The sequence below is a fragment of the Ixodes scapularis genome, unplaced genomic scaffold, assembly GCF_016920785.2.
Source record: "Ixodes scapularis isolate PalLabHiFi unplaced genomic scaffold, ASM1692078v2 PGA_scaffold10__122_contigs__length_95168666, whole genome shotgun sequence".
In the NCBI taxonomy this organism is placed as follows: Eukaryota; Metazoa; Arthropoda; class Arachnida; order Ixodida; family Ixodidae; genus Ixodes; species Ixodes scapularis.
In genome coordinates, this window is record NW_024609836.1 from 4,667,356 (window position 1) to 4,695,111 (window position 27,756).

Consider the following 27,756-nt stretch of genomic DNA (forward strand, 5'->3'; position numbering starts at 1 on the left):
GTCGGTGAGCACGCGCCTCAGTGACACACGCACGACGAAATGTCCCTACAGCGTGCATTTCGCGTAACGAGTAACAGTGAAACGTTAGTGTCGACGAAACATGTCTAGAAAACGTGTATCAACGAAAAGGTGTCCATGAAACGAGTGATCAGAAAACGGCGGGAAAATAAGAAAGTCACCTGCAGTTATCACATGATTGTAGACAGCTAATGGCAGGCGACTGCCGATAGAACTTCGGGGAAATCATTCTCCCGGCTGCTAGGAAATAGACACTGCCTAATTTTAGACGTAATCAGGAACGGAACGGTCCATTGCTGCAAAGGAGTAGGTTGCAGCGCACTTACGATGAAGATATCGGACTTGAAATATGTAATCCGAGATAGATGTTGCCACGGGCACTGCAGAACCACACTAACACAAACACGGAAAGAAAGGGGTCTGTGAAGATTCAACACGATGTGGCAGAAGAAGTAATTTGCCAAAGCGAACACTAAACGCATCACATGAATTCCTTGGGCTTTTTTGAAGAAATCGCTTTTTGCCGATGTACGTTGGACTTTTTAAACACTCGAAGCCTTGGTACACTCGAATACGTTGTCACGGACGAAATCTCTGGCATCCCCACTGGTCGCAGCACAGCACACAAGAATCTAGGCCGGGAATCAGACATTTCCGGATCGGAAAGAGCTACTACGTCACCCGTGAAATCTTTGCCACATGATCACGCTCCTGCCATTACCCGCGCCCAGACAGCACACTCAAGGCATAAAAAAAGCCTCCGGTTCATCGGTCCGACGTATGCGTAGCCTCTTCTACGCTTTCAGCTTGGGGAGAGAAAGAAAAGAGAGGAGTATACGAAAATAGCAGCTCCTTCAAGGCCAAAAGTGGTCGCCCTCGCGAAGGCTTATCTTCAGGGTTATCCCAACAATGACCGCAGCTGGAGGATTTGTCCCCTATATCTTCTTGAAAGTTCGACCCAAAGTTAATGGTGCAGTGGATGCTACCCATGACCTTGGCCTTCAGGCAGGTGCCGTGCTCTGCCTTATCTCTAGCTTGGAGACTGTAGTCACGTGATCCTACCCGGAGACCCGATTGGCCTAAAACAAGCATAGCGTCTACTCTACTGTCAATACCGAGTGAACAAAACAGTTCCATACTTCCTAAGAAACTGACCAACCCAAAGGTGACCCCCAAAAGGGCATCCAGGCACACGCTGGTCGGGGAGCGTGGCTAGCGTGGCGGTGCACTGATACACAGAAAGGTTTTTAAGGGAGAGGAGGATGCTCATTTTCGGTGCACAAATACACTGGCTGGGCAAATTTGGGTGCATCTTTCAGGCAAGGGGTGCATGTGCTGCTGATACACCCGACTACACCCGTTTTTTTCTTAGAGTCCATCTCCATTGTTATTTATTTATTTATTTATTTATTAATACTGCTCACCTCGTGGAGGCGATAGCAGGAGTGAAACTGTACATATTTGACAAAAAGAAAAAAGTGCCGTTATACACCGTTCAAAATCTCGGCACCGCCTTGCTGCAACGCGTCACAGACAAGCAAAGTGACTGGCTCATCCAATCCCATGGGAAAACACTCGCGAATATAGAATGCATACTATACAATCAAGATGCAACTCACACGTACAACAACTATTTACTTTTCTAACCAATTTGGGAGAGGAATGAAGACAAAGTTGGACTGTTCACAACGTCGGCTCCATTGTTCCGACCTTTTGTGCAACATTTAGTGTCAGTTCAAAACTTCAGAGACCGATTTCACAAGATTTGCAGAAAGTTTTGTTAACTAGTTTAGAGGTATCTGAGCTCTGTAACGTCGCTTGGAAGGTTTAGTAACTGGTCTTAAAGTTTAAAACGCATAACCCCCTTTTGCCGGAATTCTTGAACATGTCTTGCTGGGCCCGTTTTATCTCGCACACTTGGAGGACGAATAACTGGTTAAGGAACAAATATTTCCCGTACTCCAATGTTTGGCAGAAATATACCTCACTTATAACGGGTTTAAAACACCCGAAAAAAAAAACGCAAACATTACTTGAAAACCATTAAACTCCCGTCAACCGCAAAACGGCAATAGTTTCCACTTTACAACGCTGAAAACGGCAAAATTTCGCGGGAAAAGCGCTATATTGCCTACTGTGGTGGACTAGTTCACGCTCGCAGGTGTGTGACACAGTGAGACGGAACACGAAGACAATGTGGTTGGATACGATAAATATGATTAAAGATTTAAGACATTATATACAGATTATTACAAAAACCGCACAAACGAATGTCACTGACAGTATGAAATAAGAGTGTTACAGGCCTTGCCGGGGAGCGATGCGACAGTGTTCGAAGCCTGGTGAGCGTTGCAGCGATGGCTTGGTTGGATGTCTCAACCCGTCTGTTGACGTGTGGCTAGGAGGCGGCGTCTTCGTAGTCGGGTCTTGCGTGTAGCTGCAAGACTCCGTCGACCTGTCCACGGACGACCTTGCGTAAAGTTGCAAGGCACAGCCCGCCGGCTGATGCTGTCCCGTCGAGTTCCACACTTCTTCTTCTTCGACCTGCTTCTTTTTTTTTCTCCCTCAGTGAAGGCTTTCTTTCTTGCCCGTGGAAATCACCACACTCACCCCAAATCACCACACCTACACTGGTAGCTACGAAGCTGGTGAATATTTTCTTATTATATCATATCTGGCAGATTACGTCCGAGCCCCAAATAATGTAGCATGTTGAATGCTATAACGGCTGGAGGGTGTATATCACTAGGTTTAAACTACATTATTTACCACATTATATCTGAACAAAACCCGTAATATAGGTTTATTGATTATCTTAATTTCATGTCTTCAATAACAATAAAAAATGTATCTTCTCATATAAAAATAGGGCGTTATATTACTGTCAATAAGGTCAATTACTACTGTTTTGCATCAGGCTAATTTCTTAGTAAAGTTATGTTTGAAGCCCCAAGATTGTAATATTTTTATATATAAACACAAATAATAATACATTTCTGTTAATGCTCTTTTTGTATTCGAAAAACGACAAATTTTTAATAAAAATAGACTGCTGCATTGCTTACCCTAACATTCACTCTCTTGCGTCTTACTAATTTCGTTAGAACAAAAACCCTTAGAAGCAATAAACGTATGGCAGGTAACAGAACACATTAATTTTACATTGTTCCGTCATTAAACAAACACGCTCTTGAAACCTGAATGAAAATACGTCTTAAAAAAAAATAAAAATAAAAAATGAAGTTGTTGATTATATTGTACAGTCGGGGACAAAAGTCTCCAGGACACGCGAGCTGCGACTGAAACGCATTGCTCTGCCATCTGCCGGTGGGTCGCCTGGTTTCGAGATCACAGAAAAACGCACGCGCGTCCTACTGTGCCCGCCAACATGTGCGCTTTCCCGCTCTTCTGCGGCGCGGCGCCTAACTCAGAATCGGGCGCGGGGTACCGCCAACCCCCGGACGTTTCCCATAGGGCCAATGGAGTCGAGTTTTGTACAGTAGCGCCGAATTCCTCGTCCGTGGTGGGGGGCTCTCATTACTTGAACGAATCAACTTATCATTTTATATTCGGTAAATTATAAAATTATATTAAGAGCTAACCATGCTATTAATAAAATATCTGGCTCATTTTTCGAAACGACTTCTATATTCGCGACTCCAGCAAAACGGACGCCACCAAGCGGGAAAACCGGGAACCACCCGGTCCAGGTCGCTCCGCGCCCCTCCGCGTTTCTTGTGGCTTTCGCGGACACGTGTTGTCGGCGCGGTGGCGAACAACGTAATTTGACGAAGGTCCGAAAATTTCTCAAGTTTGCCTAAGTGTTCATTAGTGTGGTGAAGCCTCAGTTTATTGTTTTCTTCCAGCACGTGTTTGAAAGCCCGTTTACTCCACAACACACGGTCGCGTGCTTTCGATTTCTTGGATGGGTAGGAATCGCGGTAAAACGTTTTGATTTCTTGTCTGTCTCGAATCACATTCAAAGTGACGACTACTTGGTAACTGATAAGTAGTTTCTTTGTAAGGATGTAGAAAAGTGGGAGGACGACAGACGAGGCCTTTCACTGGAGGGAACACCAATGTTGCAGTCAAGTGAATGGAAAGGTCGATAGCCGCTTTTCTTGAGTTTGGTTGTGTTCGATTAGCTTCAAGTTTGAGCCGCCCACGTCGGTCGGTGCGTTGGCTATTCATCTTGGCTGCTTTTCGTCGAAAAAGCCTCTGGACCACTCTGAAGGAGTTGGGCTTATTTCGTCATTACTTGATTCAGGAAAACCTGCTCGCTGCACATGATGAATGACGGAAATGTTCTGTTTTCAAAAGGTGGGAGACAAGTCTCGCAACGTTAGAAGCTGTTACGGCGTTTTGATCTATCAAGCCTTTAATATTTATATTATAGCCCCGTCGAAGCCAGCATCAATATATGTCTACATTGCTCAGGTTGACCGGCCACAAAAAAGACTTATTTTCTCCGTTCAGGATTTGAAGCAAAGTTCAATGCGGAGAGGTTCTGCGTGAACTCCAGTGAAGACTCTCTTCATTTTGTCTCCGTGCTGCCGGTTAGAACTATTTGGCTAAGTTTTAGTAGTATCTCTCTGTCTGTCAATATACTTTTATTCAGCAGTTCACCTAATAGCTAGTCAACTAAGCTCATAATTCAACCCGAAGAATATACCCAGGCAGCACACCAATGTCGGTCCGACATTGGCCTAACATTGGCAAAGACCGGCCTCAATATTGGACAATATTGGAAGCGCTACCCTTTCCAATGTTGGCCCAGTGACCGGTGCCGATGTTGGGCCAATGTTCAGCCATCGTTCCAGCCGATGTCGGCCCGATCATCGGTGCCAATGTTGGGCCATCGCTAAACCAAGGTTCCAGCCAAGGTGCTCCCACATTGGCGAAGACCGGCGTAATATTGGACAACACTGGAAGCGCGACCCGATCCAATGTTGGCCGTCATGCTGATTTTTGGCCATCGTTGCACTCGCCCAGCTCTTTGCAAGTGCCCTCGCCAAGTTGTTTGCAAAAAGGAAGGTAAACAGACACAAGGGATTGTTTTGAAATCTCCTAACAGTTTATTACACACAGCTTATTCTGTAGACAAGCACAATCTCAGCAATTCGTAATATGTGAAGAGGTACTACTCAGCTGTGATACAATTAAAAAGACTGCAAAGCAAGCAACAACCGTTGTAATTCTTGGGTAGTGTCCAGTCTCCCGGCAGCTGACAGAATTGTTTCGCCAAAATTCTACCACTAGTCGCCCCTCATTGGCGGTGCAATCAGTTCATCGAACTACATTTCATAGACAGATCGTTTCATCAACACGCGATGTTTCATAAAAAAAAACTCAAAATATGTTTTCTTTTCTTCTTTTTTTGTTGCAATGAACCGCTTCAGATTAGCACGAAGCGGCGTGAAAGGGTGGGCTGGTTCGGTGAGCACGCGCCTCAGGAATACACGCGCGACGAAATGCCCCTACAGCGCGCAATTCGCGTAACGAATGTCGATGAAACGTAAATGTCGACCAGAAAGGTGGCAACGAAACGTGTTTTTGCGAAACGCAGGTAGAATAAAAAAGTCAGTATTCTACCTGCGGTTGTGACATTATTTCAGACAGATAATGGCAGGCGACTGTCGGTAAGATTGCGGGAAAATTATTCTCCCAGCTGCCAGGAGATAGGCAATGCCCAATTCTAGAGGTTATCCGGAAGATTGCCCATACAAGAACGGACAATGATCATCAAGTAGGTTGCAGCACACTTACGTTGAAAATACTGGACTTGAAAGATGTAATCCGACTTATATGTCAACACGGGCACTGCAGAACAACCACTCAAACACAAAAACTACAAGGAAGTGATCCGTAAAGATTCAACACAATGTAGCGCACGCTGCCATTTGCCGAACCGGACACTAAACTGTTCACAAGAATGTCTTGGGCCTCTTTGAAGAAATCGACACGGGTAGGACTTTTCGAACGAGATACCATTTACCACAGAAGCGAAATCCACAGCGGGCCTGCACCCCGCAGGCCGCATCACGCGCGAAACTAGGTCCGGTCCTTGCGACGCAGGCCTTCCGAGTTTGTCAACGGGTAATGTGTCATCCGTCAAACCACATGATCACACCTCTGCCGTTACCCGCGCACAGAGAGCGGATTCAAGTCCGGCGAGTACGCACAGCAACCGCGCCTTCAGCTTAGGGAGAGAGAGAAAAAAGAGAGAAGGAGTACAAAGCAAGCAGGCCAGAACGGGGGTGGGGTGCGCTTACAAAGGCTTATCTTCAGGGGCATCTCAACAATGAACGGAGCGAGAGAATTTGTCACTTCTACCCAAGGTTGATAGTGCAGTAGAAGTTATGCGTGACCTTGTGCTTTAGGCAGGTTCCGTGCTCTGCCTTATCGCCAGCTTTGAGACAGTAGTCACGTGACCCTAACCGGAGGCAGGATTGGCCTTAAACACGCATAGCGTCTACCTTGCTGTCATTACCGATTTAACAGGACAGCTCTTTGAAGGTCAGCTTTCGAGCTTCTAAAGAAACTGTCCAGTCCAAAAGTGGTTCTAAACGGGGCAAGTGTGACGACAGTATGTTTTGCGTCGTATAACTTACATTATAATTTAGAATGAAGAACTAAGCGCGACTATTTTTTGCGCACGATGTACACATATATATCTATAAATATATAAATATATTTTTTATCAATACATTTAAAACTGTTTGTACACTGTTAGGTTCGCGTTTTTAAACTTCAAATTTTTTTACGAAAGAGTTGCACATAAAAGACACCTCGAACAGCAGCACATCGTCCGACTTTCAACACACGATGAATCACCGAAGCTCGCAGTAAGAAGGTTGCGATGCTGCGCGAACGGTTTCTGAAATATGCTGCGTAGGGTACGCCGGGCGCAACGGCTTCGCGACCGTTCGAAGGGCAAATGATTCGCGACAACAAAGTGGCGTCTTGCAGCATCAGTAAGCTAACGGGGCTCGAGAGTCCCACGCTCACATTTCCGCAGAGCGAGCGCGGCCGGCCAGATCGAGGCGCAGTATATATGTATCTGTTTGCTTACTTTTACCACTTTGCAAGTTGGTTCCATCACGTGTCGCACTGTCGTGCAGTTTTGCTTTATATGATTTGTCTAATTTTCATGTAAGTTTGTGAAAAATGTTTCAAATAAAAGGTTAATTAAACCACTGTTGAGTTCCCATTGATTAAGTTATCTATATGCCATATTTCATTGAGTTTTGAAAACCAGGTGACATTTAGCCTCTATTTTAATTCTTAAAACTGACGAATGCTGGTCCCAACTTGCTCCAAGACCTCGTTTTTGCTGCTAGCCTGCATGAAAATAGTTTTTTTCTGCTCCCAAAATTTCTCCAAAGCTGCTTTGCCCAGTTTCATCCCTGTATTTCCAATACTGGAAATTGTGGCTTTAACACTCCAATATTGAACAGCATATGACTGCATACATTCAATATTAGAAAGCCCTTGGCCTTGGCAGTGCAATATGACCAGCACAAGTCAGCATACTTCCAAAATTGGAAATCCAAATTGGCTTTTACAGTCCACTATTGAACCAGCTTATGCCAGCATGAGTTGATCTTGGAAAGCTGTTGGCTTTGACAGTTGAATATTGACCAGCTTACGCCAGCACGCATCCGATATTGGAAAGCCATTGGCTCTAACAGTCCAATATTGGACAGTTAATGCTGGCATGTATCCAATATTGGAAAGCCATTGGCTCTGACAGTCCAATATTGTACAGTTTATGCCAGCATATATCCAATATCGGAAACCTATCGGCTTTGACAGTCCAATATTGGATAACTTATGCCGGCATATATCCAATATTGGAAAACCATTGACTTTGACAGTCCAATATTGGACAGGTTATGCCAGTATATATCCAATATTGGAAAGCCATTGGCTTTGGCAGTCCAATATTGGATAACTTATGCCAGCATATATCCAATATTGGAAAACCATTGGCTTTGACAGTCCAATATTGGACAGGTTATGCCAGCATTTATCCAATATTGGCAAGCCATTGGCTTTCACAGTCCAATATTGGACAGCTTATTCCAGTGCATCACCAATATTGGAAAAACATTGGCTATGATAGTCCATTATTGGCCCAGGTAATTCCAATAATGGTAAACACATGGCTCAGTTGGGCCATTGTTGGGCCATTCTTTGTCCCATCAATTCCAATGTTGGCCCAATATCGTGTGCTGCCTGGGTACTAATACCGCTTCAGTGGTACCCCCCATAGTACGTAATATAATACATACCCGTTCGTCAAAATGACTTCTCGATTGCTACTACAATTAGAATTGAAATACGAGTATCAGCTGCTTAGTGGGGCGCAAGCGGGCTAACATGATCCTTGGCTCAAGAAGCGGTTGCTTAATTTTCGTAATTTTCGTGCAGCCTGAGTTGTTGACCGAGCAGACGACTGGGAGCTGTTTCTTAAACGCGGACACGCACAAAAGCTCGATTTCGCGGACAGATTAGTCGGATGGTCGAGGCATGCGAGTTGGCTGAAAATTACTGTCGGCGGAAGAATTCTGCGGTCATTGCCCCTTTTCTTAGATAATCAAAACTGATTAGTATATTACCGACTCTCCAGAGCCCATATAGTTTCGGTTTTGAACGGAATCTCCGAAACGACAGTTTGACATGAAAAGAACAAAAAACACCGGGAAAACAAAACTATGCTCTGCGAGTTTATGTGTACCGGCTACACTTAACCGTCTCAGTTCAAATAGCTATAAAATTGGGCATTAAACAAAAAAAAAATCAGTTAAATTGAACGCGTCACCTGTTCAGGCGGCCCGACCGAGACGACGCGACCTGGACTCAGCCGCCATGTTTGTTCGGTGGTGGCGCCCCCTATAGGTCGCTGGAGTCGCGAATACACGCTTGGGGCGTAGTAGCCTACTTCAAAGCCGTTTCTAAACCAAGCCGTAAAGAATCCAACATGGGCCTCTTTATTTTTGTAGGGTGGTTCTCGTATGGATCGCCTCGGGGTCGTGCTGGGGCCTGGATCCAGGCTCTTGAGCATCACGCCCGGTCCCGGTAGTGTAATAATAGGGACTTTTAACAAACCGTGTTCCACGTACCGCACTATCGGAGCCTTTGAAGCATGCTTTTAAGCGCGCGCCCCGCTGTCACGGTATAACTCCGGGTGCGCGCCTATAAAGCATGTTTCAAAGGCTCCGATAGTGCAGTACGCGGAACACGGTAACAGTTCGCTAAAAGTCCCTAACGTAATATACGACGTGCGATTTCCCTTTCAGCTGTATACGGTGCGTAGTCGTGTGTGTTCGTTGGTCTTCTGTTTCGAGGCGTCCCGCCGTTCAGTAAGGAATCCAGAGGTGCGACCGAAACATTTCGAGGCACATTTATTTCGCAGATGCTAAAACGGAATTAAGTACAGCACTGCACCTGCATACGCGTAAAAATAAAACATTGACAAAATTACTCTGTCAACCTCGCCCACAAGCTCCAGTTTCAGATCGCCAGCACCTCTCTGTCATCTGTGCCGATCTCATCACTTCATTATTACATGCGGCGCCGCACACCTTCTTGGGAATGGGCTTTATCACTAATTTTATCACTGTCACTTCTTGGGAATTGTCACTAACATATATCTTTACAAGTGTACACATTGACCCACATAATTACGCATTCAACATGCCAAGTTGGATCAGCTGTTTCAAGATTTAAGAAATATAAGCTACTTAGGTGGCCCCCAGCAATCATTAGCTTCATTTTTACATATTCAAAGCTTCTCACGCAAGCAAGATGAAAATGTGAAATAAAGCTTCGAAAAATGTTTGCACTCAACAGGCTGTATTCGCGACTCCAACTAACTGTAGGTGGCGCCACTCATTTTCCAAGATGGTGGGTTTAGTGAGGGTCCGAGATGCGTGCCACTGTTGAGCCTGTCTAGTGTGCTGGCTTCACTGAGCGACGTAACTTATTTCTGGTAATACGAGGAAGCTAATGTTTTATGAGCACAGGTCATCTCTTTAACCTGAAAACAAGAACGGTGTTTAGCGTGTTAATTACGGAAGGAGTTTAATTCTGGAGCGAAACCGAAACTTACCACTATTTTGGATTTAATTTCTCGACAGAGGCCTTAATTTCGGATTCTTTCATGACTCAAGATGTGTCTCACATCGTAATTATTTACTTAGAAAAGTTTTTCGCGGAAACTTTATTTGTGACATACTGTTCGATCCAGGCTGATATTCGTAGATGTTGAAAAAATCAGTGCTGATATCTGTGCGTTCTCGCTGCCTTTTTCTCGCTCAGATAATTGCCATGGAAAATAATGACAATTATCCCAGCACAAGAATAAGAGAATAATTCCAATTTTTACACTATGTCCACAAAACTCATAAACTAATAAACGCTGCTCTCACTGCAACAACCCAAGACGGAATCCGAGTCAGACAGCTGAAGTGTGTGTGTGTGTGTTTTTATAGCACCGCGTGAGGCGTAGGACTTCATATTACATCCAGCGTTTAACTGTTTGTCTCTCTTGATAACTTTGTCAGAGTTTTTCGCTAAAAAAACAAACAATTATACCTTTCTGGAAAGACTATTCTGGTTAAATAGAGTATTCTCGTGATTTTGGCGTTAGAGGCATACATTGCAGCGATTTGTATTAATAATAATAATAATATTAAAATTTACATATTTGAATAAGTAATTCTTCAAGCTCTAATATAATTTGTTGCTTATGATCTAATTTTAAACGCGCGAAGAAATATGACAATGAATACTGTGCTAATTATCATCACTGGTTCCAATTGCTGCATTTTAATTACAAATAAAATAAAAATAGCCTAAAATCAATGAAAACATTCTAGCTAATGTGACAAATCGATGTAAAATTACATTAATTGTGGGTAAAGTAAACTGTGCTATCAAAGTCACGACTTTTGAGAATCGGCGAAACGTCCAAAGTCGCCGCCTATATACTTCCAAACCAAATGCCCAAAAGTAAAAAGAAAAAAAAAACTTTTTTAAATTATTAGTCACTTCTTTTCACACTGTTGTGGCTGCGAAGTCAAGACGTGTCCCCTTGGTGCCTTTGTTTGGAGTGTGTTTTTTATGGTGACGATTTTGGGATCAGGATGTATAAAAGGAGGGAGAACTGAATAAAGTGGTTAGCTGTGTTTGAGACGTCGTCGTGTTTCTTCCACCCAGTCTCAGGTGGTCTAAAAAAATGGTAGTTTTTTTATAACATTTATTTACTTTTGTATTTACGCGCCGTCTTTTTCTTAATTTCAGCCTTTCCAGTCCGAAGGAACGCCTACCTGCTTGCATGACTGCTCACTGCAGCACGTTTCGTTGGCGTTGGAAGCCGGTGAAACAGTAGTGAGTTTTAATACTGCGTATACGAACGAACTCAAGCCCTGTGTGTTTTCGTTAGCTTTGCGCGTTCCACACTGCGCGTGCGCGGAGCCCGAAATTGCGGTCTTGGATGGCGCATAGCGATGAGGCGCACGCCCACCAACGTGGGGCACGCATCTCCAACGCAAACAACCACCGCTTGCGTTTGCTTTTATGCGCAATACTAAAACTCTCCAGTAAGATACAATCCCATACCGGCTGCAGCACCACGTTGGGGCAGTGAAGAGTGTTGTTTGCATTCGGAAACGACATTTCGAAAGCCATGACCGCGAGCAGTTCCGCCATGCCCGCTCAGCAGGAGAATCGGGGGACCCTCACTAGAGCGCTTTCCGTTTCTGCCGCGGGAGGGCGAGCGTCGAGCTGGAGACGCGAATAACTGGTTGGGAACCACGAAGTGTCCGAAGCTTTCTTCCTCCTTGAGACAACGTTCAAATGCTCGTTCCATATGTCCCAGCATCTGTAATGACAATATGGCCATGATATTTAACATTTTAAACTGATTTAAAAACAAAACAAATGTCTATCTACAGAGAACAAAGTAATGACATAATGCCGTTGTCGCACCCGGAACTATGCAGAAATAAATGAAACTTCAAACTAATATATAGGAAGCCTCATTCTTTCTTTTTATTATTCTCCGTCTGTTCGAGGACCGCCAAAGACCTTTTTCAAAGATTGAACCCAATTGTTACACTTTAAATAAGCAGTTGTGCACAAATCCAAGTCGGGCTAAGTGTACACCATTAACTACATTAAACCTGTACTTGTTCGGGGGAAAGCATATGTTTTTACTGCGAGAAGGAGCCTGCAAAACTAACAGCTATGGGCAGCAAAATTTTAATGGTATAAGTTCGCTGAGCAAATAAAACTGAGTATATACTCACCTGCCTTTTCTTGAAAAAAAAATGAACCAACAAAAACTTGTGCGTCTTGGAATTTGCGCTGTTCGTGCAGCATCGGGACAAGGCCACGTAAAATGCACCTCTCAACAGTCTCTGAAAGTTCGCACCAAAATATCCATCGAGTTCGACAGGCGCGCGGAACGCCGGAGCGCGAAACCAGGCTCGCACGACCCTTGGGTAAACAAAACCACGCGACACCGCTGTCCGCCGTTACGGAGTTTCAAATTTGGGCGAGGGTAGAGCGAGGGGAGCAGCGGCGCCGTCCAAGGCCAAGCCAAGGCCCAGGGCGCCGGCGAGGCCAGCGGGTCGGTTGAGAGCGTTGAGAGTTTTGGTTTCAGATCGAAAACAAAACAAAAAGAAAGAAATATATAAAATAAATTGAATTTTATTTTCATGGTGCGGTGAAGACGTTTTGTTGAAATTACTGTAAGCGAACAAAGTTCTATATTTGTATTTGTGTGTTAATGAGAGCCCCCCAACACCCAAGCGCTGCTGCCGGTGGCGACGCTATACACAGCGCCGCTGATGGTGGCGACGCTAATGTCAGCGCCGCGAAACTTGGAATGTGACCGGGGGTTGGTACCGCCTCGGAGATAGCGCTTACTGACATGCACGGTGTAGGAAGGCTCTTGCTGACATGGCACCTATCAAGCAAGAATTCACTGCAGCTCAACTGAGCGATAAGCTGAACTGGTTATAAAGCAAGGTGCGCTGACACGACGAAATGCGGCGCAATGCCCCAGGCGGTATCTCGAGTTTCGGAATGTATAGCAGACGCTCGTCAGCCGCCAGGGCTATCTCCGAGGCGGTACCACGTGCCTGATTCCGAGTTAGGCACTGTGCCGCAGAAGAGCGGGAAAGCAGACATGTTTGCAGGCAGAGTAGAACGCGCATGCGCTTTTGTGGGATCTCGAAAACAGGCGACTCGCCCGCAGGTGACAGAGCAATGCGTTTCAGCCGCAGCTAGCACGTTCTGGGGACTTTTGTCCCCGACTGTACATATGAGCTTGTTTCTATGCTTAAACAGGGCACTTCGATGGCTGTGATTTATTACCTTCCACGTTTATGGAAATTCAATCGCCTGTTCAGATTTTGGAAGGAGATTTTTTAAATATAACGACTTTAAGAAGGGAAATCCTTCGCAATACTAACGTACATAGAAGAAAAAAAGTGACATTTGTGGTTATTCTTTCCAACGCACGAAAGTGTCACAAAACCAGAAATATAATCGCTGATTCGAGTTCGAGGGCCGCTCAGACGCTGAGCCGAGGGCCGTCTGAGCAACATCCTTCTAAATAAGGAGTTGTGCTCCATTATTTCCGTCATCCAGCGACGCCAGGGCGCGAAAGGGAATGGGAACGAGGAATCCGTCAGTGTCCCGCCCAACTCTGGCCCTTCAGGGATTGGACGCGAGTTCCAACGATGACACAGCATTCGTGTCCAATCCGCGTCCTGCGGTGGCTGCTGAAAGACTTTAAAAACTGCCGTCTCGGGGCTGGTGCCGGAGAGCTGCTGCTCTACCTTTCACTGCGATTCCTGCGCGTCGACTCTCATAATTTACAACAGTGGTTCTCAACCATTCAATTGCTTGTGAGTAGGCGTAGGTGATGAAGGACCCCGTTTGCGGTGAGGGGAAGGGTGAGGTATAGCTTACCTTATGTATTGATTAAACAAATGAATATAACTCAGGGCTAGTGTGAAGTAGACTTCTCTCATTTCCATACCCACGCGAAAACTTATCCGAACATTGCAACCTTTCACCTCAATCTGAAAAAAATACAGCTTTTATTTTCGGGCTTGACCGATAGGCTGGGCTTCGCGGACATCTAGAATGCCTCCGCGGACCCTCATTAAAGAACCAGTGATATATAGTATACTCTTGAAAGCCTCGGGTCAGGCTGTTAGTGCATCATACAAAACTGCAGACTTACGTCACTCATTGCAAGCAATCAAATTACTTGCAATAATGGCCATCGGGTCGGCTGAACGCGAAAAAAAGAACAACGACACAACAAAGAAAATGTATGAACAAACACATTGCTGACAAACAACTGACTTTTAGTTAATGAGCTCTTCACAGCCTATTGGCACTTTCTTCTTCCTCCTACGACATATTAAACACGATTAAAAAAAAACTTTGGCCTATCACTTAACGGGGTGTGTAATGAACTACTTTTTGGAATAATGTTGCAATCATTTGATTACACATATTAGGAAGTAATCGCAAGAGTAGCATGGTTACTTTTGAAAGAACTAAAACTTCTTGGAACCGTTACTTTTTTTTCCTCCCCATTTGTAATTGGGGCCTCTTCTTTCTACAAATTTCCTGGAATCTCCGAACCAAGTTTCTAACATCAGGAAGATTTACCAATAGTTATGGATTGGCAATATGAGGAGCTTTTAATTCGGTCACTCTAGTCCAATAACGAACAGTAGAAAAGACTCAATATTGAAGCCTCCAAAACAATCTGTCATTTCGAAAATCTGACAGAATTAGAGAAGTAACGGTTTCTTTTAAAGTAGCGAACAAAATTATTTTGTTCTGGAGAATTCGAGGAATCTAATTATATACTTTGTAACACCGAGTAATAATAATTATATAGTATGATGAGTGTGAATGCAGCATTAGGCTTGCTTGATCAGAGCCCTGCGTCCATATCTTTGACCGCTATTGATCAGCCTCGACGCTGAGGTCGTAATTTACGGCGCCCTCTAAAAGTGACCGACTGAGGGGGAAACTTAGAATACAGACCCACTAACCTTCGAGGAAACAGCTACGCCTTGATGGCCTATAGCGGTCAACGTTTATCGCATACATCTCTTTCCGTCGCCAAGCTACATCCTATTCAGCTGCTTTTTTCTTTGTGGTGTCTCAGTGCTTCCCAAACCTTTTTCGCGACATGCTCTCGGGCGGCGCACTGTCGACGCAACAAATCGAAGTCGGCACGTGCGCGGCCCCTACCATCCCGTTTCGTAAAACTGGCCCGACAACCCTTTCGACCACTTCCGCAATGCAATCGTTAAAACAGCACGACTCGGCAAATAAGAAAAAAAAAAAGACGAGATAAGGCGTAAAAACAACAACCCGTTGGTTCCCGGCACCGGTCAGAGTTTGAGGAAACTAGTCGCGCAAAAAAAGCTCAAAACCTCCGGACCCACGTCAGCTACGACCAGAAGGGCAGGGGACCTCTGTGCCGCGGAAGACATTAGGGGGTTGGCTCCATCGTTGCCTCTGAAGGTACAAACTCTTTGAGACGAGGGCACCACGATGATGTTAACTCCAGACTACGCGAAGTTGGGCTGCCGCTCAGAGTCCGGAGTTTTGTCACTGTTCGGAGTGGTCTTCGCGTTCGTGGCTTTTCTTCCTGGAGTCCGCGCCCATGGCCGCCTCATTGAGCCTCCGGCCAGGAACGCCATGTGGAGGTTCAACTACGATACGCCTTTCAACTTCGAGGACTCGGAACTCTTCTGCGGTGGCATCAAGGTGAGGTCGTTTATGCGATTTCAATTGAATTGAATTTGGCAAATTTATTTAGCTAGATTTATTATACCAAAAAAACCTAGGGCTCTTTCACCAAGCAACTGGGAGAACTAATCGTTGCAAACTACTGAGGGTGCTCTGCGAATGACGGGGGTGGTAACATGTTCTTACCCAAGGGTAAACAAAACAAACTGTCTGGCCATTAAGCATGGCGTTTCACCGTGCTCAGTGCCACAGCGCGGACCATTTCTTTTTTCGGGAAGGGCCGGCGAAAGACTGAGTCGTCGTCGGGAGGGTCTCAATGAGTCGGCAAGATCGTGCTCGGACGATGCGACCTTGAACGTTCGGGAGTGAGGCGAGACTAACTAGCCAAAGTCAATCAGGCCTCTCTTATTTTTTACCCTGGGGTTACACTCGGGGTAAGAGGAAACACACAAATCATCTAGATGTATGGAGAAGCGTTCGGTCACGCATGCCACAATATTAACGTTACGGAAAAAGAAGATCGACTTATATTTAGAGTTCCGAGACCAATAAAATAAGGGATATGTACATTCAGCAACGCAGGTTAGTAATGGGCTAGACTGAAATGTTACTGAAGAGATACAACATTCATACCTATAATAATAGGAGCCAGGCTAATTGTACGAAGCCTAGAAGGCGGTAATGAGTGTGAAGATGATCTAAGACAGCAAAATATAGTGGTTTAGTGCTTGGGTCAGACTTGTGCGAGTTTTGATCATCGTTACACAGTGAGTTCAGATTTTTGTACCACATAATTCTGGCATGTTTCATGGTTCGCCTGGGCAAAGACTGCGGGAGGCTTTTGCGGACCAAAAAGACTTGCTGGCCGCTTTCACTTTTAAGCTTTCTACATTTTTGTCAGTGTAATGCACTTTTGAATTCTTGCGGAAATCTACTTGACCTGTGTTTATCGAGCACCCCGCTCGAAATTGCAACTCCCGCTTTGAACCCTTTAGCGCCTGTTCATACTTATCGCCCTGCTCCTCCTACAAACTTGTGAAAATCGTGCAGGCAACGAGTAAACACTAATTCGGTTGGAAACTCGTACTCCCGTGGCAATTATCTTGGTCTGTATCAATAGCTAGAGCAATATGACTGGTCGGATATCTTTAGAGAGAGTGAAGTAGACTCGGCTACTTTTAAAATGACCTCAGTTGTGCAAAACGCACTCGAGGCCTTTATTCTGAAACCACTGGCATGCTCCTTTCATTATCCCAGTTGGTTTTCAAAAAGATTTTAAAATCGCATTCCGAAAGAAACTACACTATCATCGCATGTTTAAGAAAGTCAGAATTGCAGATATGGTATCGAGAGTTCAGTATACATCGTAGTCTGGTCTCAACACTTTACGAACAAGAAAACCGGTTGTACTTAAATGACACTGAACATAGTCTAACTAAAAGTTCTAAAAAGTTCTGGCGCTTCTCTAAACAACACACGCAATACTTGCAACAGTTATATGTACAACACTTCACCGATGTTTGTGCACCACACAGTAGACTACTGGGTTGTTTGTGGGCAATGGAAAATTAGGCGTTATTATTATTATATTATTTTTTTTTCTTTGCCGAATATCTCGTTTGAACACATTTTCTTGAGTACGTGCCTACGTTTTTACTCAACAATTCGTAATGTTTAAGTGGCGAGGATAGACTAATTAATTAATAGTCTTTTTTAAGAAAATACTGACATTTTCTCAGTTATTTGACGTGTGAATAATAAATCTGTTGTTTTGCTATTGAATAATTTGTACTGCACCTCCTTGAGCGGTGCCACACTTAGAATGAATATAACGGCATTGAAACGTGAACAGTGTTAAATCTGATACTGATATGTCACAGATTATCAGTCCTACACACCATAGGACATAATTTCAGCATAAACCATTAAAAAAACGGCATTTGCGGGAACCTATGCTCCAAACTGCTTTCTTGTGATAGGACGATGGAAACTTACAACACTAACTGTCCCATGGAGCGAAGCCGTCGTCGTCTGCAAACGTCTACAGCAGCGAAACGGTAGTTGAATTCCCATCGCAGCAAGATGCTTGGTAACGGAAGCCGGCGTCACCGCTCCAGGACAAAGGGGACGCGCCTCAGTAATAGAGCGCAAAGAAAAACACAGCAACGCGCATCGTTACCGAAGGCGTAGAGCCGGCGGCGTTTCCCGCGCCTGCCCAGTGCCTCATGTCCCCGCCCGAGCGCCGTGTGCGATAGCAAGACGTGGGGCGCTGCTGGAAGGAATGTAGGAATGCTTTGGCATTCTTACACGTAAGCAGTCTTAAGTGTCCTCCTGTAGGTTTTTGGTATGCTCTTGTTGGAGAGCTTAATTACCAGGTCACAAATATAAAAATAGAAAGGACGAGATTATAAACACTCCCGTGCTTCAATAGACTGATCACTCATATCCGCGTATCGTATGTTTTATATCTCTAGACACATATCCGCGGTGGATAACTTCCAAGCTTTATAAGAAACTAGATTAGAATATATATATATATATATATATATATATATATTATTTGGAAGTATATTACCGAGATGAGGTCGGCTATGGACTGGAAATCAACGATCACATGAAATCGCTTTCGGATAACGCTAGACCAGTCTGTACTCTACAGTGAATAGTATTGAACTGAATAGCCGCCGATACACCGATCAAGTTCCAAGTGCTTCGTAAGAATGGATAGAAAGAAATGGATATCACGCTTTGGAACTGGCATAACTTAGCGGAAATGGCTCAACTGGCTTTACAACTGTGAGCAGTAGATATAACATCGCTCGTCCTCACCAATCCCAACTGCACTGCTCATTTCCGTGTGACCTTAAAGGGCTGTGCTACGATATTGTGTAGGAACGTTTGTCACTTTACACCAGCTTCCTGGCACTTGTGGGACCCAAGAATACTCGAACGCAACGCCACTTCTCAAGAAGCGTCTTCGTCGTGCTGGAACTCCAAGGATAAGAGTGATCTTTTTTCTTTCAGTCTCTCCTTCGCAAAATGTGATCCCGGAGATGCGGGGACAACACCAAGAATGCGATCTTCAGGAGTGCGTCATGAAGCTTCGCGATCCCCGCTGTGACGATCCTCGAATGCTGCTCAAACAGCGGACACGAAGTCTGCGTAGCCATTCGATTTCGGCTCGTGACAATCAATGCCTCGACGTGCATTCGGGTCCTGGCTCGTGCCAAATGCTCCAGATGACGGGAACAGCCGAACCTTAACAATGCGTACAACTGAGCGCGGGCACTGTGCTCAGCCCACTCCAGCGCGTGGCCAGGTTAAAAAAAAAGATTTCTGGCATGGAATCGGGTCCAGATCACCTGGCCGCTTTTTCTGGCAGCGAGTTTAGGGGGTAAACGGTGTTCGTTTTTTGCCATGTATTTCTGCGACTGCCATTGCGTAGGGAAAAAGAGCAAGGTTTGTGTCATAACTGTCAAGGAAAAATTCAAATCCGTATTTATTGAAAGTAGGAAAATCACAACATCACCCCTTTAAACTATCGTAACTTTGCTCTTTTCACAGTGACCACGACTCAACAAAACGGAAATCTGTCTGGTTGGCGCGTATTCATAAAATAAACAACGCGACTGGCAAGGACGAAGAAAGACTGGACGATACAGTCTTTCTTCGTCTTTGCCAGTCGCGTTGTTTATATTATGACCACTACTCGGTAATGTTACAATGGTTTAGATTTTCTTCGAATTTGGGCCAACGTTTAAAGGAGAAATACTACCTGCGGATGAATTTCTTTTTTAGAGTCAAATTTCAACAGGTAGCATAATCAGTTTGCAGACTTCTTGGCGGATGCTGTCCGAAAATGTTATTCATGTAACTAAAGCACTCGTTTCCAGAATAAGTTATTTTCGACATGCCACAATCATATTGAGAGGGGCCTTTTAATATATTTTAGAGTTTTTATTTCTAAATTTGGCAAAGAACGTGGTTGCGAACGTACTGAAAATCCCCCGTGAGGGGAGTACACAAACGAAAAATAGAACATACCACAGCACCGTCGCACCAGCTCACCAGCTCGCCGGCGCAAACACCCTTATTTGTGACTGCGAAGTTATTTTTCAAAATTTTATGTTTTGGTTATAAAAGAACTCTAGTAATTTTCTTACACTTCAATTTAAAAAAAAAGCGTAATTTTGGTTTTTTTTTTTTAAGTCTATGACAGACTGTGTTACTGACTCATGGAATCAACGATAGCTTTCCTAAGTTGGCGCAGTCGTGACTGAATGTACTTTTGTGCAACATTTAGAGCGATTAATTTATAATTTTGAAATTGTCCATCTCAGCCTCTCACATCCACTAAGAATGTATTGCGAATTCCATGCAATTAAGACAAAGGAATACAATCTTTTTTTTCGCAGTGTCTAGGCCAATGGTTTATTAAAATGCAGGATTGCTCTCTAAAGGAAGCAAACTCAAATAATGTTCCGAGGGAAGCGAAGCGTGCTGTAGTGCTGTCGAAGGCAGGAGAGTTGGCCGCTTGCCGAACATGACGCCCATCAACGGTCAATGTTCGCAATCGTTGCGTGTCGGGACGTTATGACTAACATTTCGTCAAATCAGAGATTTCTTTTTCACAGATTTGCACCCGTATTTACCAGGGGTGGGTAGCGCCTGTTTAACCACTGACTATCGACGTCATCGACTAAAATTATCACGTGGCGAGCGATAGTTGCCGCTAAGTATTCACCGGTCGTGTTTAGGGCCTAGTCGGTCCGCGCGACTAAGAAGTCGACTAATACCCGTACCACACGGGCAAGTCGAATGCCATTTACAACGTATGCCATTTAAGCGGACGGCCAATCAGCGCGTGACACTCCGGGCGTAGCGCGTTCCACGCGCGACAGATTGCGAGCTGATTCGCCGATCCAACAAACGTCATTCGTTGTAAATGGCATTCGAGTTGCCCGTGTGGCACGGGTATACCAAATCTTAGTCATGGGGTAAAGCTAGTTTAGCCCGTGCTTAGCGGGTGACTAGCGGTTCAGCGCCATGGCTGACTCATATCATCGCAGACCGCCAGTGCTAACGAAGTAATTACTCTCCGCAACGCTGGAGGACAGAGCCAGAAAGAAATGGAGGAGCAAGTATTGCGTAAATAGCCATCTTCAACGGTCAGAGATGCCGATAAAAAGATCTCAGCAAGGCGCTGGACGAGGAGGAAAAACGCATTTACGGGCGCTTCCTTATTTTTTTATGTCGCTAGCAATGCAGCTGCCCTCTTTCTCCCTTGCGTTTTCTTTTCACTTTTTCTTTGTAATGTCTTCTCTCGGTCAATTAGACTCTCATTGTAACTTTTTTTTTCCTCATACACATTGAGATATTGGTTTTTATACGATCAAATACCCATTTACGCTGCGGCGTTTAAGTACGCGTAAGGGTGTCCTATCCTGTTATGTCACTTCCGCTTGTTCTGACTCGATAGTCACCCGCTCAATTCGCGCTCGTGAATACCGCAGAACTAGTCGATCCTTAGTCGCTGATTTTTTCTCTTAGTTCGCGAATACTTAGTCGCGATACTAACTTTAAAACGGCGCTAGTTAGTCTTTATTGGTGAATACGGCTGTCGGTGTTTTCCGGTTTTAACTTTCGGTGTCGGACGAACAATTGGAGTTTCATGGGGTTATGTCGAAGAAACTAGGACACGCGGATGGGATCCTCAATCTTCAGGAAACATGGGCATGACTCGAGCATTCGGAAAACGTTCGGGTGTCGTAAGAGAAGGAAACGAAATAAGAGCTCTTGTTTGGAAGAAAGACGCAGCCACGCAGACCTTTCAATTTCGGATTAACACGACATACAACTATAGCTATGTATGTTTTTTCGTGAAGCTTCTTTTTTTTTTCTTTAAATGACTGCTTAAATGTTGTTTTTTCGGTTTTCCCAAATTAGAAAAAAAAAAAAAACAGTCTCTGGAGTTCATTTTGGAGATTTGTCTATACCTACCGAAAACATGTAAGCCCAGTTATGACTTTGGAAGTTCTTAGTCACAGCGCACCACCCTCCATCGCCCCAATGTGCACCCTCTCCATGTCGCCTGACGTCCAAAAAAGGAAGACTGGACGACGCGATGCTTCGTAAAGACGCCCCGGATTGTGTTTCGTCTCAAATGAAATTCTGCAACTGACGATGTCATGAATAGATGGAAATACGACGAGAAAATCTTTTTCGCCTCGAGGGTTTTAGATTTGCGGCGCTTTTTTCATCACATAAAATTGACTTCATGATATAGTGTTTAAACTTCTCGAGTGAAGTTTTGGCAATCGATTCGCGGGCATGCAGACACAGCAAATATAAAACGCAGACGCCAAAAAGAAAGGCTAATTGAAAAACATGGGACGCGACAGTTCACATAAAAAAGAAATCCAGTTTTGAGAAAAATAATTCGGAAGCTCATTTCTAGTCTTCGTCGACTTTGCCGGTGCAAAAAAAAAAAAAAAAGACGCAAGTAGAAAAAAAAAACATTTTTGAGAAACCGGTCCCGTGCCGGCGGTCATCGCTCGCTATCTGAAGAAACTTGTTTTGTTTGGAAAGGCTGGAAAACCCCAGAGGATGAACAGGACAGGAGAGCGTGCTTCTTGAACAATGAACTCGGCAATGAAGTGCGGCGTCCCATTTCCGCCCAGTAAATCTGGCGATGATGGTGAGGTCGTTTCTAGAATAATGAAAAGGAAGAGGCGGTTCGTAGAGGTTCTTCTGCGTGCAGCCGTAAGCTGCCAGTGCGGTGGAGGCTACGACTTCGTTGGATCAGACCTGGATATTTTTGCCAGAGATCGTACGAAGGCCGAGTCAGTAGGTGAAAGGGTTGACCGTTCCGGCGAGTGCGTAGCTCTCACCGCTTTTTGAGCTTAGGGCTGAGCCTCCTCGATGAGAAAGTCCAAGTGTTTTCTCGCTTCGCTAAAGAAGGCCACCGAAGCTCAGAGATTGGTCACGATTATGGCGTCTGCGTTCGGCTAGGAGTCGTGTTCTCACTGATTGGACACGACTCCCAGCCGAACACTGACGACGCATTCGTGTCTAATCTCTGACCTACGGCGGCCTTCTTTGGTGACGCAGGGAAATTCAGCACTTCGGTATTCTCATCTTAGAGGTGTTCGGTGAGTGGAGGAGAGTCTCGTATCTGACGGGATAGCTGAATACTCCTCTAATGAAGAGCTGCTAAATAAGACTGTTAGACAAGTAACGTCTTGTAAACTATATTTACGCGAGCACCCTTGACAGCACTTAAATATGACTATGGTCAGACTTAAATGCGGTTTTGGGTGGTTGTGTGATTAGGGTATTTGAGGCTAACTGAGGAGATATGATAAAAGAGTGCTTGCAATATATCGATGCTTGGGGAACACGAACCTCTAGGGGACTTTTTAGTCACAGTAGTCATGTGGATACCTCTGTTTTTGTAATAGTTACTTTGCAACATTTTGCGACATCTACTTGAGGTGATTTTACCTCAAATAGTGCCGGAAAAAAAGAGACATAACGAATTTGTCTTATTTTTGACGAAAAAATATGTAGTGTAGGGAATCGTCCATCTGGATAAAAGGTGAAAGCCGCGGTTTCGGATATATATATATATATTTTTTTTTTTGTTCCTGATTTGTGAAGCGAAAAAACGGCCGCGGTAACAACACTTTTCTTTTTGCGATTGTCGAAGGTGGCTTGTTTTACTCAGTATCCTCCCGTGCATTATGCCTCTGTTTTTATTTAGAGAAAATATCGCAAGGGTGCAGGCGAGCTGGTGAATATTAACAAGTGGAATAGGTTGGTTAATGTAGGATATGATGATAGTTTTATCAGACGGCAATTAGAATGGTTTATCAAAGGCAGGAGAGAAACTGAACAGAAATCAAGGAACCGCTTTGCTGTAATCTCATATTTTCATGAGATTTTTCACAACCTGAAGGCATGTGCCCGGCCGTTGGGAGTGGACACGGTTTTTAGTTCAGAGTTCAGGTTAAGTAAATCGACGCAATTTCAAACAGGTGTCAGCGGGTGCCAAAAGGACAATCGGAAAAAATCGGTATGTTGCAAGACTGCTGTTGTGTATTAAACACCATTGCAGATGTAGGACAGACGTCACGTTGCATCAATGACAGATTAAACGAACATAAAAAAAATTGTGAAGAACAATGCACAAAACCCGGAAATTGTAAAACATATTTATGAATGTAACAACTGCACGGCGCTCTGGACGGAGATGGAAATCATACACAAAGAGGGGGATGGTGTAAGGAGAGTTGTAAGGGAGACTGTGCGGATAAAAGTTCTCGGTAACTGTATAAGTCAGGCTTTGATTCATTTCGGAAGCAATTCAAAACGCTTTCTGAAGATGTAATGTCAATCCTGGGTTTTTTTACCTTGACTTTGATCAGTAGTAGTAGTGGTGACTCGTTGTGGCTTTACGTCGCCTAGGTTGGCCTAGCTATTGACGCTGGCACTTGTAAGCGACGACCCCTAAAAAGAGCACTTTACAATTATAAAAAAAAAATTGATGTTGTTAATTTTTTAGCTGCTGCCTTGAGAGCGGTTGCAGTCTGTCTCTGAGCCCTGTATCTGTGATGAACCTTATTAAAGCCTTAAAAGACCTCCTGCAAGTTCTCCGCGTGCTGTCAGGAAACAGTGCATCTTGAGGTGATACTGCTGGACAGGATGAGAGTCTTTAGAGCATTTCTGCTCTGTTTGTCTCATACTCCGTGCATACTGACAGTATGTGCTCTACTGACTCTACCTCGTTGCACCTGGGGCAACTAGGGTCCGCTATTCTCCCAATTCTGTGCAGAAACTCGTTGGTGTAAGCCGTGTTTGTTCGAAGACGACACACGAGGGTCGACGCTGCTCGTGAGAACCCGACCAGTGTCCCTCTGGGCAAGGCCGGTTCTGGTCTCTCGCTTTGTACGTGCCACTGCACATCTTGGATCACTTTTCGAGGGTCCGACGGTATGGTGATGCTGGCAGTCTTTTTGTTAGCTTCCGTTGCCAGGCTGTCTGCCTTGTCGTTTCCCTTGACTCCAACATGTCCTGGTATCCACTGGAGGTGTACCGCTGTGCCTTGCTTTTCCATTTCACCAACTGTGTTCTTTACAGCCGTGGTAGTGGGTCGCCGAAGGACGGTTTGACCTATCTTTGTAAGGCGCACTTGGAGTCCGAGAAGATGACGATCTGCTGCGGTGGTAGCTCCGCTGCTGCGTTTAGGGCCTTCTCAATGGCCACTAGTTCTGCTGTCGTGGACGACGTTGCCACCTCGAGTTTTCCGCTCCACTCTGCGCCTGTCTAGGGAATGTAAAAAGCCGCCGTGCTTGATATTCTAGCCCTGTTTCCAGACCCGTCTATGTAGATGGGCAGTTTCCCACCATGCTTCTTTTCCTTGCGGTCTTACACCACTGACTTGACCAGCAGCGGTGGTTTAGCTTTCTTTGAATCTCAGGTGTTCAATTTTGATCTCATATGAAATCTCTGCCACTTCCCAGGGGCCACTCTTGGGTCGTTGGTTACAACTGGCAACGGGGATGCCGCACCTAAGAACTCGCCTATCACCGTCCTCCATCTGAACTCCTTTCGGTCTTGTAGTCGTATGAGCATCCATCAACCTGGGGTGGAGGTTGAAAGTCTTGCTAGTTGTTGCAGCTGTCTCGCTGTTGCTTGTCTCCAAAGGGGGTCTACGCCAATCTCTCTTAAAAGTACCTCATTTCCTGCGGCTCGAGGGACGCACAATGCTGTGCGTAGTCCGCACCTCTGTACCCGCTCCAGCTTGTCCCGGTCTGTTTGTAACGGCGTCATGTACGGAAGCCAGTATAAGACTCGTGATAATACCAAGGCTCTGAGGGCGGCTGCAAATGTCCGTTCTGAGCATCCCCAAGAGGTCCCTGTCATGCAGCGGATTGCATTTGCGGCCGGTTGCAGACATTCATTACAGTTTTCACGGCCTGAGCCCATTTCAGTTGTCTGGTGAGTATCATTCCTAGAAACCGTTGTTTGTGTACCTGTTTGATCTTTGACCCCACCAGTGTTACGTCGGCTTGAGGGAAACGCCGTCCATTTCCCCGTTTTGGCGTACAGGCTGCTTTCTCCTGTGAAAGTGCGAGCCCAGATTTCACCAGGAAACCCTCCGTCGCATTGATGGCTTCTTGAATGCAGTGGTAAATTTGTCTCTCGTATATTCCAGATACCCGCAAGCAGATCTCACCTGCGTATATTGACATCTGTACTGGGAGTGCGGTTCTGGGAATGGACTGTGGGAGTTTGGCCACCACTATGTTGAAAAGTGTCGGACTTAGCACGCTTCCCTGGGGAAGCCCGAGGTGAGTGATCCGAATCCCGGAGAAAAGCTCACCGGAGAAAAGCTCACCGCAAAACCGGCAGATGCGGAGAAAATCTCACGGGCGATTAAGCGCATGCAAAGAAAAGCTCACCGTTTTTTTAATATTTTTTTTATATGAAGACTGTTGGATCATGCACAACATATATCCGATTTTGCATCATTAAACTTCGTCAATTGTGTAAAAAAGAAAATGCATTTTTTTATTTTTTGTTAAGCTCATTGGGTATATTGCTCCCAAATATATAATTGCGGGCGAGTGTTTTCTGTGGTGTACTTCCTAGGCAAGAAAAGCCTAACTGTAAACTTTGTGAACTTGAAGAACATGAAAAAGTTCGAAAACTTAATAACGTCTGCCTAAAACCTAAAAATTGAAACTGTAAATGCCGAAAATTCGAAAGTGCATGCGGAACAATGTGGTGCCTGAAATTCTCTTTGAAGCCTTTGGAAACCTTTAAAAATAGGATAGAAGGGTTAGTAGGACATCGAGGTTTCTTTCTTCCACGGACATGCACGTTTTCTAGCCGCTCGTGCTGGTGTTTCCACACGTTGCCTTTGTGTGATAGTGTCCTTCTACGGCGAAGCACCCATGACCTTCAGAGCTGCACACTGTCACCGTTGTTACTCGTGACCTATATAAGAACTAGTCTTCTGTAAGGTAGCAAATTGGGCAAGTTGCTTAACATTATACATGCTTAAAACCGCTCAAACGACGACAACGGAATGAAGTCAACGAACACGACAGGACGAGGCTGTTTTCGCAACTAAAGTTTTGTTACTGAAATGAACAGAAATAAAACAGCGTAGCAGACACAGATTACATCAACAAACACATACTTATCTATCAGGCACTGCACAATCTTTGGAGCTGAAGCGGTTCACACACCGCTATTCATATTAGCTCGCCAAGAACAAACCTCGATCTTTATCTGACAGAGCTACCGACGGCGCACTGTCAGCTGTCAATAAATTGTTGTCTTTTTTACCGGTGTTCTGACTTTATACTTGCGGCTTCATTAATATAAAGAATGGGCGATTACTGATTTCTGAGGAGTTTGTAAATATGCCCAATGACCTTCAAGAATATTACAAATATGACTACATATTTTTAATGAAGTGACGAATTCGAATTCTGTTAAATTGCCACGTGTGACGCAGAATCCACTAAGCTAAGGAAAACTTGAAAGAAATCGGTGAACTTTTCTCCGCATCCGCTCAAAGGTCGGTGAGCTTTTCTCCGCATTTGCCAGTTTTGCGGTGAGCTTTTCTCCGGTGAGCTTTAGTCCGGTGAAATTTTCTCCGGTGAGCTTTTTTCCGCTGCCCGAATGATCCTTGGGGTGAATACGATGCCACTGTCCCGTATCTGGACTCTTCGTCCAGTTAAGAAATTTCTTAGGAAGGCTTGAATCTTGCCAGTGAGTCCGATCTCGGTAAGCCTTCCGAGAATGGTGGAGATTGGAGCGCCGTTGTAGGCCCGCTCCACGTCGAGAAAGGCGACCACGGTATTCCTCCGTCTGTATTTGTTGTCTTCGAGATCGCTCGTTAGATCCAAGGCGCTATCTTGAGCTGTT

General features: G+C 44.8%; 1 protein-coding gene across 1 annotated transcript in view; it reads left to right on the forward strand.

Annotated features, from left to right (window-relative positions):
• The first annotated feature begins 15,618 nt into the window (after positions 1–15,618).
• The window catches only part of LOC8040963, a 65,894-nt gene continuing 53,756 nt past the window's right edge, over positions 15,619–27,756 (forward strand). Inside the window, exon 1 of the mRNA XM_029980088.2 lies at positions 15,619–15,834. Within this exon, the coding sequence (XP_029835948.2) occupies positions 15,619–15,834 (216 nt within the window). The remainder of the gene's footprint in view (positions 15,835–27,756) is intronic.